A 15,105-nucleotide genomic window follows, 5' to 3' on the forward strand; every position below is an offset into this window, starting at 1 on the left:
TTCCCAATCCCTGAATATATAGACCCCTTAAACACTATACATTATGCCACCTCTCCAGAATATAACCTCATCACCTCTCCTCTGCAGTATGTAACAAAAGCACACTATACACATTTTTTCTCTAGCATCACTCTGAATATACAGACCACTGCTTGCTAACTACTACCAAATACCTGTAGAAACACTTTAGTATTCTCCAAAGAAATACACTTTAAGTACACCTGAGAACCCCTGAACAAACTGATAATTCATGCAACTGCTGATAGATATAAGCACATACCAGTATACATGAGCAAGACATGTAGAAATATCTCCAGCAAACCATATATGAAACAACTTCCAAATTACAAATTGCCTCTAGCTAATGAGTCAGCTCTCACATCCACAAATACTAACAAATAACCTTATCACACACCTCTAATACATAGATACAATCCTCCCACACCCCTATATAAACACAGAAACCCCACTCTCCGTCAAATACACACATACTCGGTACCCAAAATATGTAAGCCTTAGAGCCCCCTACTGAAAATACAAACACATAGCTCCAGCAAATATCCTTCCCTATGGCCATGGCCCGGGAATACACAGGAATACACACGTAAACTACACACACACATTCTCCACAAGACCCAAATAGACCCACGAACACCCAGTACACTGCAAATATGCAAACCCATCTTCCTATACTTATGTCCCAAGTACACTTCATACCACACTACCTGCGTATACATAACATCACACTCCCAAATTCCCACGCAAAATTAACTCTTCCATCTTGCAGAATACAGCCCCACACACACCACACCAAATTGTACAAACACTACTGCACACCAGCATACACATCTCAACACCTTCCAAAATCAACACTCAACCCTACACATTCACAAAAACACAGGCATGACCTCCCCATGATCACAGACATCCACAGACAAAGCGAGCGCACACATTTGAATCCACACCTCAGATTCCCGCCACCAAGTAAATACCACAGACCCCAGGCCTCCCGCCACCCCAGGCCTCACACACCCCAGGCCTGCCCGCCACCCCAGGCTTCACACACCCCAGGCCTGCCCGCCACCCCAGGCTTCACACACCCCAGGCCTGCCCTCCACCCCAGGCCTCACACACCCCAGGCCTGCCCGCCACCCCAGGCCTCACACACCCCAGGCCTGCCCGCCACCCCAGGCCTCACACACCCCACGCCTGCCCGCCACCCCAGGCCTGCCCGCCACCCCAGGCCTCACACACTCCAGGCCTGCCCGCCACCCCAGGCCTGCCCGCCACCCCAGGCCTCACACACCCCAGGCCTGCCCGCCACCCCAGGCTTCACAGACCACAGGCCTGCCCCCCACCCCAGGCCTCACACACCCCAGGCCTCACACACCCCAGGCCTGCCCTCCACCCCAGGCTTCACACACCCCAGGCCTGCCCGCCACCCCAGGATTCAGACCCCAGGCCTGCCCGCCACCCCAGGCCTCACACACCCCAGGCCTGCCCTCCACCCCAGGCCTCACACACCCCAGGCCTGCCCTCCACCCCAGGCCTCACACACCCCAGGCCCGCCCGCCACCCCAGGCTTCGGGGCAGAGGCATTACTGTCGGTCAGCAAGGCCGCTCCCTCAGTGGCGGGTGCGGGTGAAGGAAACCGCGGGCTGAGAGGCTCCATGGGGAAGGCAGGCCTGTGAACTGTGCGGAGGGGGGAGGCTTCGCCCTGTCCTCTCATTTCCAATGAGGCGGCAGCTTCCTGCTGAACCGGAGGACGCTTTCCAATTCGGAAGAACTGCCGGGAGCTGCGTGTTCAGAAAGCGGGGGACACGGAAGGGGCCCCGAGGGGACAGCTCACAGGCATTCCTGGACCCAGTGGAGGCCCCGCATCCCTGACCGCCCCGCCCAGCACAGCCAGTTAGAATCCATTCCCAGGGGACACACCACCGGAAGTGAGCGGTGTGGGGGTGAACACAGACCTGGGGGCAAACAGCCCACATGGTGAACAGCGGAGAAGAGGGGGACCCCTGAGGGGTGAGGAGGCCGCGCGCCCCTTACCTCCCTGTTTACCTAACGGACTCTGGAGGCCGCCATGCCAGGCCCCACGCGCAGCCTGGGCGGCAGTTGGGGACCCCCCCTGCCGTTAGCGCATGCGCGCCTACGGGGGGCCAACGGCCGCAACGGACGCTGGGAGCAGTTGCAGGACAGAGCCCCGCCCCCAGTGGGCGTGCTCCTGCGTCCTGGCGCGAGGCCCCCTGGGAAGAGGCCCAGGCTGTCCCTGCAGCAGAGGAAGGAGGTGAAGGGAGGGGGCCCCTGGGAAGCCTCCTGCAGGCCCTCCTCCTCAGAACCTCCCAGCGCGTGTGCTGGGAGCACTTGGGTTTTAAAGCTGCAAACGTGCAGGCCATGCACTTAGCTGCCCCTGGGACAGAGGTTGGGAGAGGCGGGCCTGAAGCACTTTCCTCGGAAGGGCAATGCCTCCATGCCCTTGGACTGCATTTCCGTGGTTTCTGAAGAGCAGTCCTTCCTCCTAGAAGTCTGGGCGTTCCATCGCACAATTCTGGCCAAGAATTTTAGACCTCGGACACACCCTAAGACACACTTGCCCCTGACCCCGTTCCTCCTGTATTTATTTATTACGTGGAGGCTTTTCAATAAATGTTGCTTCACAGATGTTTCCATTGCAAGGTGGTTGTTCAAACATTGATCAAAATGTGGCTGCCTGGGCCAGTTTCCGTTGACATGGCAGGTAGCATGGGAACAATGTCACCCTGCCCACCCTGCATTTTTGTATTATATTGCAGAATTTCACTTGTCAATAAAACATATGTATAGTAGCAGAATCAACTTACTCACTTGAGTTTGTCATACTTTCCAAAGAAACTGAAATTATACCATCATCTTTCCGGTCATTTGCAAGAGGGGAAAGAGGCAGGAGAAAGACTCCACTACATTTTCCATTTTGCACAATTTATGAACTATGAAAAGGCATTACGTGTTTAAAACATTACATTTAAATCACTCAAAGGGTAAAAAGTTAGACATTGAACAACCCAATACTCGGAGAAACAAAAAGTGGTGATTTCTGGCCTTGCCCTGTAGGCTGCAGGGCCTTGCCCTGATGGACTGGAGCAAAGGGGATGGTTTGTAAGGCTGGGCCGGCTGCATCTGCAGGGCTCCCAGCACTGGGCGGGACTTGGGGCCACAGGACTGCTTCCTAAGGAATGAGGTGCACACAGCCACCGAGCATGCCGCCTCGGCTGGGTCAATCCTAATTTCAAACACTGGGATCCGTGAGCCATAAGTTCCCATTATTTCTTCAGGCCGCATGTTCTGAATTTTGTTCAGAAAGTGTAGCCTGCGTTGAAGTAAACCAAGACCAGATAGGAAGCAGGCTGAGGGACCCAGAACTAGGGTGATGGATCAAGAACGGAGATAAAGGACACATCAAGTGACTGGGTGCCTACAACTTACCTTGGAGAAGGTCATTACTGCTAGTGTGTCTTTAAATTTGTGACTTTAAATTTGAAAGGAACTGCTGGTTCTTGCCTACCTATCAGAGCCCTCCATGGAATGCCCCCCACCCAACCCCAGCCCTGGTCCTCTGCCCCTCCCCCGCTGCAGAATGTCAGGAGTCCTACATTCTACCGTTCAAATCCAAACCTTCCCTCCACTGGATGCTGAGCAGCTGTTGGAGCAGGTCACTCTCTGGATCCTCGACTTGACTTTTCTGGTTGTGGAGGCTACTAGGCAGCAGTGATCAGTGAATGAGCCTGCGGGGATGGCTTCAGTAGGAGGTAAGCCTATAGATTGGAGGGGGGATGGTTTAAACACTGAGCTCTCCCTCAAAACTTGGGATTGAAATGTGACACTGGGGAAACTCGGTTTGAGTGAAGTAGGGGGGGAGAGAGCACTGGACTCCAAGGACCTGTCCCCCGGGGCGGCTGGGAGCCAGTGGGAACCTGTGACGGCACTGGCCAGTGGGCTCCTCAGAGGGGGGTCAGGGTGGCTCAGGGACATGCCTGGGTGTGGAGAAAGGACGGCAGCAGGCACGTGGGCTCTTCCCAGAGGGGAGACGAGCCACTTCCACGTGTGTGGGGGGAGTAGTGGGCGATGTCGTGGGAGTGGCACAGGGTGGTCACGGGAAAGCCCAGTCCTGTGGGCTGTTCTTCGGGCACCTGGAGCTGGCCCCGCAGCATCTTTCTAAGGGATTGAGCTGAGTGCACTACAGCGAAGGGGGGCAGTGGGAGGGTGGTCTCAGCCGGAAAGCTGTCCAGTGGGGCTGTGTGTGGCCACGTCCACAATGAAATGTCCCCCCGAGGGCTGGGCTGGAAGGTCCTCCGCCTGCTGCAGCCCAGAGCTTCTCCCCTGCTGCCAGCCCAGAGCTCACTGCTCCTCAGCCCAGGGAGCTGCTTGTTGGCTTGGGATCCACACGGGCTGGGGGGCCCGGAAACTTCCACCAAGATCGGGCCCGGTTCCCTGAGCTGTCCCGATTGTTCCCCCCGTGCCACCCAGGTCTTCAGACCGACTCCCTCTTGTCCTGCATCTCATGGCGCACCCTCTGCCCCGCCCTTTACCTTTGAGATGAGGGTTTTGCTGAGAGTCCACGTCCCTGCTTCAGGGACAGAAAACAGATGTGGAGCGTGGGTGGTGTTCCGTGGAACGTGTGCGAAGGCGGGTTCCTTTTTAAGGGGGAGGGAGCACAGGGGCAGGAAGACCATGGTCGGTGTCAGTAGTAAACGGCCAAGGCCGCCTGTCCTGAGTAATGAGGGGCGCGGTGTGCAGCGTGCTCTCCTGGACGAGGTCTGCTCCAGCTCCTCTGAGCGGGGATGTGTTCAGACAACTGTGTCCCACTGTCACCGCTCACACCTGCTTCCTACTGTGCCTTCACTTCCCCCTGTTGGGAGCTGGAGGGGGAAGGACCTCACCCAGTCTGCAGTCCCAGGACCCATCTAACAGGACAGCAGCTCTGGAAGTTTCTGGAAACCCCTACCGCCAGCCCCACTTTGCCCCATTCCGTGGCCCTCCTCTAACGCTCTGCAGCCATTGCTGGCTGTGAAATGACAGAGCTCCTGAGGGTGGCCATCAGTCTGAGCGCTGGGGCCGAGTGGCAGGACCTGGCCCGTGTTAAGTGTTCACTGTTGGTTCCGACACACATGTGCATGCTGGGCGGTGTGTTGAAGGGTTAGATCAGGGCTCCTGTGCCTTCTTGTGGAGAGACATTACTCCAGTGTTTCTTTGTTGTTGTGCAAGCCCGGGACAGAAAGGGGGTGACTTGTACTGAGGAGGAGGAAGACTGAGGAGCAGAGGGGCCCTAATATGTTAGACACGGCCTGTTCTCAGAGGCCCTTTGGTGCCTAGAACTTACCTCGGAGATGTAAGTTCCAAGGTCACTACCGCTAGTGGGTCTGCCTAGGGTTGTTGCCCCAGAGCAGACTCCGTCCCAGGGCCAGGCCTCTGAGGCTGGCAGGGTCGGTGCCGGGGAATCCTTAGGGAGGCTCTCAGGGTCAGCGCTGGCTGGGCTATTGCTTCTCGCAGACAGTGGTCAGGGAGCCTTGATGAACGGGGAGCAAGCTCTCCAGTGGAATAATTCCCAACTGGAGGTCAGAGCGTGACAATGACCTGAGGACATTTGCCACCTCTGCAGTTTGCCCATCCAAATGGCCCTCCCTGGTGAGACTCACGGCCCTGGTTTCCCAGCGGCTGAAGGGGCCCAGAGCGCCTCAGTGCTGTGTGCTGGTTCCCCTCCTCCATCCCCCCTTTCCTTTGTCTCAACAGCATCTGCAGCGCAGGGAGCGGATGTGAGCCTGAAGCCCGGTGCCTCCATGACTCCTTTCATGGCCCAGCCCTGTCCCCCGCCCTCTACTGGCCCCGCACACCGGCCCCCTGGGGAGCAGCACCTGCCGCCCCCCAGGACCCCGTCCTTCCCTCCTGGCCGCCCCCTGGTGCTGCCGGCTTGGCCCAGGACACCTCTGGTGGCAGGAGATGCTGGTCAAGGCCCCGTTGGGACTGGGGCTGACAACATCATGGACCAGGTCAGGTCAGAAGGGAGACGACCACAGCCCTCCCAGACTCAGACCATTGTCCTGACTCAGGCCCCCATCTACGGCAGTGCTCCAGGTGCCATCTGTGGGGGTGCTGTGTGTCCTGCACCCCTCTTCTTGGAAGCCACTGCAGTGGAGACGATTATGCCTGCTTCGGCTTTTGGGGGCACCCAGGCCGGCAATGGAGGCTGGTGTCCCGGCCTTCCTCCTCAAGCTCCACAGCCAGCTGCCCAGCTGGCCCCCATCGTCCCCCGAGTGGACCCTGGAACACGGCCACACGGGGCTTCCAGGGAGGGTGGCCTGGCCGCCTCCCAATCCAGGGCCTCACTGGAGGACGCCTCTAACCCCAAGAGTGTGTACCAGGACTTCCGTCGTTGGCAGCGCTTCAAGGCCCTGGCCCGGGGGCACCTTCCCCAGAGTCCTGATGCGGAAGCTCTTTGCTGCTTCCTCATGTGAGTGTACTGGGCAGGGCAGGGGGTACGCCCGGAGCTCTCCCATCACAGAGGAGGTGGGAGGGCCTGCAGGCTGGCTGATCCTGGGATGCTGGTGGAAAGGCCTGAGGGTGGGGTCCCAGCTATGGGTGCGAGTGCGGGGTCACCTCCAGTCCTGGTTCCCGGGCTGGTGTGGATGTGAGGCTGTGACAGCAGCAGCTGGAAGGCGTGTCTTTGCACACAGATGCCTCCTCCCTCACCTGTGGGCGCTCAGTCCTGCCGGGTGGGGGTGGGACTGGCTCCACTGAGCTGGGGTGGCCAGGCGGGTGGAGGCCAGGCTGGACCGTGACTGACCCTGAGGCATTACAGGCCAGCGCTCCGGCCCCTGTCCCGCCTGAAGCCCACCATGACGCTGGAGGAGGGAATAGGGCGGGCCATGCAGGAATGGCAGCGCAAGAGCACCTGTGACCGGAGGGTCTATTTCGAGATGGCAGAAAAGTGAGTCAGGGTCCTGGGTCCCCACACCTGGGGGGCAGGGGGGCTGCCTGCGGGGCAGGGTCCAGCTGTGAGGGCTCATCAGAAGGAGGGGTGTGGGAGGGTGTCACTCAGCACGGGGTCCCCCCAGCCCAGAGGCACTTTGTCCTGGGGGAGTCTCTCCCTGAGCTTCAGAGCGTGGGTGCTCCTGTCCCACCTCCCCGGGAGCTCCCCCTCCTCTGACGCTGACCCGTCCTGGGTGGGACATGAAGGCTCAGGACAGGCTGGGGAGGAGGTGCCCGCCCAGTGGGCCAGACTCCAGCCAGAGGGGCTGTGCAGCAATGTGCTCAGCCAGCCTCCTGCCTCCCCAGTGTCCGGGCTCTGGCAGCCCCAAGGCCCTTGCTCTCCATCCCTCCATCCGCTGCTGCCTTTGCGGGGCACCAGGCGGCCTCCTTCTCAGCACAGCCTGTGCCCCTCACCCCCAGGTTCATGGAGTTTGAGGCGGAGGAGCAGATGCACGTTCAGAAGTTGCAGTTGAAGAAGGGGGTGCAGACCCAGCCTCCTCCTGCCCCACCGAGACCTGATCCTCGGGGGCCCCCAGCCCTAGTGGTGGGCATGCAGCCAGGTAAGCCAGCACATTCCCACGAGAGCCCATGGTCAAAGGCAACAGGGCCTAGCGCAGGCCACTGTCACACACCCCCCGCACCCCACATCGGCCTTTTCCTCATGGGGGGGGCTTTGGTCTTTCAAGGGAAACAGCCCTGATAGCCGGGCCTCAGCGGCCCTGTGTCCCCATGGGGTCTGGACCGGGTCCACCCTCTCATCCCCTCGCCCCGCTCCCTGTCAAGGCCCCACATGAAGTCTGCTGAGAAGCGGGCTGGCTGCGGGGCCCCTTGGAGAGTTGGTGGCTCCACACATCCTCACACCTGACTCTCTTTGGTGCTCCCCTCTGGCCTCCCCTCACACAGTCACAAGCTTTCAGTGGCCCCGACCCTGCCGCACCCGTATTAATGCCACAACACTGCCCTCAGCATTGCATGCCCTGGAGGTGGGAGCTTTATCCCCTCACGCTCCTCCTCTTCCCTCTCTGCCCAGTGCCCACCCCCAGGAAGGCTGTACCCAGCGCCCAGTGCGCCCACACACCCCAGCCGCCCTGGGAGACCGAGTCACGCGATGGGATCCCCCCTGAGGCCGAGCAAGAGGACATGGACATCACGGAGGAGCTGCCCATGGGGGCGCCTGGTGGAGGATGGGAAGATGAAGTGAAGGAGTGGCTGCAGGATGAGGGTCTCCTGAGCTACCTGGACCAGCTGTGCTCCCAGGAAGACTTTGTCACCCAGGTGGGCTGGCTCACAGCTCGGGGCCTACAAGGTCCCAGAGGGTGGCGCTGCTGCACCCAGACCCGGGTTCCCCCAGGCTGATGGGATTGGGCTCTGCTCTTTGCTGCTGAGCTGGGCGCATGAGAATGTGTGTCTGTGTGCACATGTGTGCGCTTTGTGTGTGTGTGTGTGTGTGTGTGTGTGTGTGTTTGTGTGTGTGTTTGTGTGTGTGTGTGTGTGTGCACCTGATGACCGTGAAGGAGTGAAACACCCACCTGTGCAGGAGGACGGGGTGGGTCTTGGCTTTCCCACTTGTCCTCCAGGCCCCGCTGACTCCCAGTTCACTCCCTGCCAAGGGGCTCATGGCCGCTTCCCTCTGTCCCAGGTGGAGGAGGTCATTGACCTTCAGTTCCTGAAGCAAATGAATTCCCCAGACGCTCAGCAGGACCCCTTGGCCCTGGCTGAGGAGTTGGAGCAGGAAGAAGGGCTCACTGCTGCCCAGGTGAGCCAGGGGAGGGTGGGACCTTAGGGAGATGGGAGGGGGACCCCAAGTGAGCCATAGGACCAGGGACCCCAGGGGAGTTAGAGGAGGGACTGGCCCTAGTGAGTCAGGGAGGGAGGGATCCAGGTAGATGGGGGCAGGGGGAGGGGCCTCAGGGAGCCAGGAGAGGGAGCACCCGGGTAAACCAGGGCAGGGAGCAACCCAGAACCAGGGCGCACATGCCTGTGTCCACGCCACCCCTGCCTGCAGGCAGCACATGCCGAGGGGCCGGCCCTGGGTGGGAGCAGCTCGGGACAAGAAGGAGAGGACAACAGAGAGGAGGAGGGGATGGGAGCCCAGAAGGGCAGGGCACAAAGCTGGGAATATGGCACAGGGGACGGAGCAGGGCCTCATGACTGTCCTGGATTCGAGTCACGGTGTCCCCTCCTCCCCCCAGTGCCCCTGTCCCATCACCCACCTCCTCCTCTCACACGTGTGCAGCACCAGTCACTGTCCCCTTCTTCCTCCAGCTGGCAGAGGAGCGACTCCTGGCCTCCGAGGAGGGGGGCGTGCAGGCCCCCCCGAGTCACCGTGCTCCCCTGTGGGACTCCAGTCCTTCTGAGTCAGGGAGCAGCCCAGATGCCCGGAGGCGTGTGCCCGGCCCCCAGCTGGGGGTCAGTGACACAGCCTGCCCGCCAGAGACTGGCTTCCAGGACCGGCAGAGGCGCGGCCCAGCACACGCCCCCCGCTCCAGGCCCCCGGCTGCTGCTGTCTCTTCGGGGCGTGAGGAGCCCCCACCGCTCCGGGCTCGGTGCCCCCCCGCTGCTCCCCAGGGCCACGGGCCTGCTGACTGTGCACGGGGACCCAGGGGCGCCTGCGTCCCCAGAGAGGCCTCTCTGGTCAGGGAGCCGCTCGGGCCAGCGGACAGGCCCCGTGGGGACGAGGAGGACCTCGCCAGCCTGGCCTTCCTCTGGGCCTCTCCCGGCCGCCTGCTGCCCTGCGCGCTCTCTCTGAGTCCTGTCCCTGCCTCGGGCCTGGCCCGGCCTGGAGGTCAGGGGCCCCGGGGCGCTGCCCGGTCTCGGTCCCTGCAGAGAAGAGGCCTCAGCCGCGCTCCCCCTGCAGCTGGCCAGTCTGGGAAGCGCGCTCTGGGGGGATACCCCGCCCATGCGGAGAAGAACCCCTGCCCAGGGGCCGAGCTCGGGGTCTGGGGGAGGCCAGCACTGGCTCCGGGGCTGGTTCCCTCCTCACAGCCTCACAAGAGAAAGGGTGATCCATCTGACCCAGGGAGCTGGAGGAAGCGGCACTGCACCCAGTATGCAGCAGAGGGGTGTGCCCCCCACTGCCAGCGCCCCGAGGGGCCCAGACTCCATGGGACCTGGCTGTCCCCCAGAGGAGCCAAGGGCTCCTTCTCATCGCAGGGCTGATCCTGCTGTTCCACTGACTTGGGAGGATGGGAGGCAGGGAGGGAGGGCACGACCCTTAGGGCGGGGGTGGGCCTGGGGTGGGGTAGGAGGGTGGGGGTGGGCCTGGGGTGGGGTAGGAGGGAGGGCAGGACCCTTAGGGAGGGGGTGGGCCTGGGGTGGGGTAGGAGGGAGGGCAGGACCCTTAGGGTGGGGGTGGGCCTGGGGTGGGGGTAGGAGCGTGGGCAGGACTGTCATGGAGGGTTCGGTTAGGGTGGGGGTAGGAGTAGCACCTTTGGGGCATTGTGGGTCAGTTATGAATAAAGATAATTTTGTTTGAAAATGCTCTGGGGCTGCTGTGTCCATACTCGCGTCTGCGCCGCTCCTTGGAGAGGAGACCTGAGAGGAAGGGAGGAGCGGGAGGTCCTGGGCCCTCTGCATCCACAGGGGACCCTCAGTCCCTCCTTCCCGACTGACAGGGACCTCTTCCCACTGCTCCTGGGAGCACACAGCTCTCTAATCCCCAGGGACCCCTCCCCTCACTTCTGCTCCCAAGGCCAGACTCTGGGCTGACCCTAGAGGGAAAGGCTGGGCCTCAGGGGCAGGCTGTCCCCTCTGGGCCTCCTGCAGGAGGAGCATCCTCTGTCTCAGTGGGTGACTGACAGTGGAGGGGGGTGGGGGAAAGGCTGGGACAAGGGGGTGACAGGGAGTAATGGCGACACGCCTGTTAAAGGTGGGTACATGGGGAATGACAGTGGGTCGGGAGGATAAGTCCCTTGCAGGATTTCTGTGTGGGACAATCTTGTCCAGCTGGGGGAGCAGGACCCAGCTGCTGTGGCTGGGGGACTGGGCTCAGGGACAATGGGGTTTCAAGGACACCCACGCCTGCTGTCCCTTCCCTCCAGCCATGGCTGGTCTCTTGTGTGACAGATGCTGACGCAGATTTACATCCGCGTGGAAACAGGTCCTCCTCACACCTGTGGGCCCTTTCACCTGCACCACCAGCAGGGGCGGCAGGGGCCCAGGTGTGTGTGGCCACAGGGCTGGTGGGAGCTGAGATCCAGGCTGAGGGAGGGGCCCCAGTCACCTGCTGTGGGCACTGCTACAGACCCCACAGACAAATCCAGGACCCAAACCCCGGATGTAAGAGTGAGATGAGGCAGCAGTGAGGGAAGGAGCAGAGCCAGGAGGAGACCCCTGTCTGCAGAACTGCCTGTCCCAGCTCTGCTCCCACGTGGCCATGCGCTGGCCCTCACCCCTGCCTCCGGCCAATGCCTCTTCCCCATGTTAAAGTTCTGATTCCTTCCTGGGCTCAGGTTGGGTGGGAAGGCTGAGGCTCCCGAGCAGGGCCCCAGCCCACCCAGCATGCAGAGCTGTGGCCCGGGCGGTGGCCCCGCAGCAGCGATGGGAGGGCTGAGGCCGGGCAGTTCCAAAGGAGGCCTGGCCCTCTGCTGCCCCCACACAGAGCTCGGGCGGGAATGGACTCATGTCAGGGCCTCACCCCTCCCACAAAATCGCAGGTCAGCCCTCAGCTCCTCCTCCGCTGCCTTCCCTTGTCCCGTGCGGCGGGCAGCACCCACTCTCCCGGCCCCCTGGGCACTTTGTGAAGGAGACTCCTCACCTGGGCCCGTCTTTCCCGGCCGCTGCCCCCTCCCTGTCCAGCTGGGCCTCAACACAGAGAAACGGGCTCGGCGGTTGTGCCAGACTGTGTGTGTGTCGTGGGCTGGTCCAGAAGCTGCCAGCCCTCCCGGGTCAGCATCCTCCCCATGTGCACCCGATGTGCTGGGGTGGCCGGCCCTGGATGCCAATGTGTGGCTGAGGGACAGAGCCTGGACCCTCGTTCACTGGTGCGAACTAGTCCTGCGACTTCTCTGCTTTCAGGGTCTCGGTGGTGAAACAGGTTAACCACCGACCCCCCCCACCCCCGCCCCCAGGTTGTCAGGAACAGTGAGTGTGTTTGAAGGGAACTTACTTATTGTAATTTTCATCTGAATATCTCTCTACTGAGATTCCTGATTTGTTGAATCTTTGTCATATTATTTTCCTGTAATTCTTTAAACACACCTTGCTAATATTCTTTTAAAAACATTTTTTTCATTGAGGTATAATTCACATAACACAAAATTAGCCATTTTAAAGTGAATAACTCAGTGGTATTTACTACACTCAAATAGTGTAACCACCACTTCTATCTAACTCTAAAAGATTTTCATCAGCACAAAAGGAAACCAACCCTGTACCCATTAAGCAATTGCTCCCCACTCCCCTCTGCCCCCAGTACTTGGGAACCACCAAGCTGCTTTCTGTCTGCGTGGATTTACCTATTCTGGATCTGTCACATAAGCGGTGCTAAGGATCTGAATGTCACCAGGCAGGTGAAAGAGTTGTATCTTGAAAACTACAGCACACTGCTGAAAGAAACTATAGAAGACACAAACAAATGGAAACACATCCCGTGCTCACGAATGGGAAGACAATATTGTTAAAATGACCTATTGTTAAAGTGATCTACAGATTCAGTGCAAACTTCCTTTTATTGTTTTGGATTCTTATTATAAACTGAAGGGTTTTCTTAATTTCCTTTTCAGATTATTCATTGCTGGTGTTTCTTTGCATGCTTGATACTTTTTTGTTGAAACTTAGACATTTTATAATGTGGTAACATTGTAAATTACACTGTTGTAATGTGGAAACATTGGAAATCTGATTCCTCACCCTCTTTCAGATTTTGTTTTTTGTTGCTTGCTTTAGGTTGTAGCTGCTTGTTTAATGACTTTTCTAAACTATTTTGGTGAAGTCTATATTTTCCATCATATGTCATCTCTGAAGTCTTTGTCCCTTTAGCTTCTGTTCAGCTAGTGTTTGAATAGATCTCCTTGAACATGAGGAGATGGAGAAACAGAAATAGATATAGAACGGTGGTTCTCAACCTTTTTAATGCCGCGACCCTCTAATACAGTTCCTCATGTTGTGGTGACCCCCAACCATAAAATTATTTTCGTTGCTATTTCATAACTGTAATTTTGTTACTGTTATGAATCGTAATGTAAATATCTGTGTTTTCCAATGGTCTTAGGCTCTATAGCAGCAGTTCTCAACCTGTGGGACGTTTTTAAAAAACGTCTATTTTATTTCCAACTAGTAGCCCGTTTGCACAAAGATTCGTGCAATAGACCTTCATTCACCTGGCTGCCTGCACCAGTTTTCTGCCGGCATCGGGGACTCAGGCCTTGGCTGTGGCCACCGCCTTCTGCCTTCTTTCAGGGTCGGGGCTTGGCCCGGGCGGTGGCCTTGGGCTCGGCCGCACCCAACATCCCTGCTACGGATCGCAGGAGCTGACCCCCAGCGGTTTCCTGCTATCCGTGCAGGCTCCCCGCTGGTGCCCAAGGCCAGGAAAGCCTCGGGCGGCTTTCCCGGCCTTGGGCTCGGCCGCACCCAGCGTCCCTGTTACCGATCGCAAGAGCCGACCCCCAGTGGTTTCCTGTAATCTGTGCAGGCTCCCCGCTGGTGCCCAAGGCCGGGAAGGCCTCCGCCCAAGGCTTGTGTTCCGCCACACCCCAACGGCCCTGCAACGGTTTCATGGTGGGCGTGGTTGGTGGGCGTGGCTTGGGCATAGCGAAGGTGTGGTCAATTTGCATATTTGTCTTTTATAAGGTAAGATAGGGACTTTTTTAAAACGCCGTGGGACGAGGGACAAATTGTTAAAAATCGGGACTGTTCCGCCAAAAGCGGGACGATCTGGTCACCTTAGCCTAAGACCATCGGAAAACACAGATATTTACATTACGATTCATAACAGTAGCAAAATTACAGTTATGAAGTAGCAACGAAAGTAATTTTATGGTTGGGTGTCACCACAACATGAGGAACTATTAAAGGGTCGCGGCATTAAAAAGGTTGAGAACCACTGATATAGATATATGGATGAGAGAAGGAGAGGGAGGGGGAGGGGATGGGGAGAACAAAGAGGGGAGAGAGGGAGAGAGAGGGAGATGGAACCACCCAGTCTTTGCAGGTTGACTCTGGGGTGTATCTCCCCTTCAACACGTAGCCAGGCTATTTACTACTCTGCTTTAGTATCCACTTCCTGCTTCATTGAGCCAAGAGGTCAGCTAGAGGTGAAAACCTAGGGTCTTCTCAGGCCTTTTCCTGAGCACGCATCGTGCCCAGTCACGCACAGCCGCTTTCTACATTCCCTAGTATACACTGGCGCTTGTGAATGTCATGTTTTCCCAAAGAAGCTCTCGCCCCAGATTTTCCTCTCTGGCTTTCAGCGCTCTTTTTGCCTCAACTGTGCCCCAGGCAGCTGCAGGCTGTGTGTTTGCCTCACAGTGTTGTCAAGGATTGCTCATGCCTTTCCCATCTAAGAGAGCTCCAAGTTAGGCAAAACCAAGACAAGTGCCTTGCATCCGCCCCTCAGGTGGCTCCAGGCAGATTAGATTAGACCAGCGATTTCCAACCTTTTCACCTCATGGTACACATAAACCAATTACTAACGTTCTGCAGCACACCCCACAAATATATTTTTTGCTGATCTGACAAAAAATAAATATAATTTTGATTCATTCACACCAGGAGGCTGTTGTTGTGTTGGCTGTTGTCATTTTTTAATTTGACAATTGAAGGGAAGAAGTGGTCAGTGCCTCTGGCTAAACAGTCAGGTGTTGCATGTTTTAAAAAATCTTGCGGCGCACCCCTTGGAAACTGCTGGATTTGACAGACACAATTCCCTGAGAATACGGTCTACTCTGCTCCCTTCACTGGCAAAGGTCAGGCAGGGTCCCTCACCGGGAACATGGTCTTCACAGCTGCCACCAGGCCAGGGAGGGGGGAGCAAGGGCAGGTTAAGATGCGCCAAAGCTTTCCTACCATTTTGAAGTTGCCTTTTTCTTGACTTGGCATTTTTGTTTCGTTTTGTTTGACAAAGTTCTGATAAAGTTGATTCTGACAAATTTTTCTTGGTATTTC

The 15,105-nt window shown here is 58.1% G+C and overlaps 1 protein-coding gene and 1 long non-coding RNA gene across 2 annotated transcripts in view; one reads left to right on the forward strand and one right to left on the reverse strand.

The window, feature by feature from the left end:
• The window catches only part of LOC114227420 (uncharacterized), a 40,493-nt gene extending 38,368 nt beyond the window's left edge, over positions 1 to 2,125 (reverse strand). Inside the window, exon 1 of the long non-coding RNA XR_008558332.1 lies at positions 2,050 to 2,125. This is a non-coding gene — a long non-coding RNA (uncharacterized LOC114227420). The remainder of the gene's footprint in view (positions 1 to 2,049) is intronic.
• Positions 2,126 to 3,769: 1,644 nt separating this feature from the next.
• Positions 3,770 to 10,161, forward strand: LOC129151729 (NUT family member 2G-like). The gene is made up of 7 exons (XM_054727624.1): positions 3,770 to 3,785; positions 5,767 to 6,484; positions 6,833 to 6,961; positions 7,423 to 7,562; positions 8,033 to 8,277; positions 8,642 to 8,758; positions 9,268 to 10,161. Exons 1-7 carry the CDS (start codon positions 3,770 to 3,772, stop codon positions 10,159 to 10,161), a joined length of 2,259 nt encoding a protein of 752 aa, XP_054583599.1.
• Positions 10,162 to 15,105: the final 4,944 nt, after the last annotated feature.

This window comes from Eptesicus fuscus, chromosome 15 (genome assembly GCF_027574615.1).
Source record: "Eptesicus fuscus isolate TK198812 chromosome 15, DD_ASM_mEF_20220401, whole genome shotgun sequence".
Taxonomy (NCBI): domain Eukaryota; kingdom Metazoa; phylum Chordata; class Mammalia; order Chiroptera; family Vespertilionidae; genus Eptesicus; species Eptesicus fuscus.

Bases quoted from the DNA above. Each gene is read 5' to 3' on its own strand.
- LOC129151729 (XM_054727624.1), top strand. The intron at 6,962-7,422 runs GTGAGTCAGGGT...CCTCACCCCCAG, and splicing joins TATTTCGAGATGGCAGAAAA to GTTCATGGAGTTTGAGGCGG. The intron at 8,278-8,641 runs GTGGGCTGGCTC...CCTCTGTCCCAG, and splicing joins AGGAAGACTTTGTCACCCAG to GTGGAGGAGGTCATTGACCT.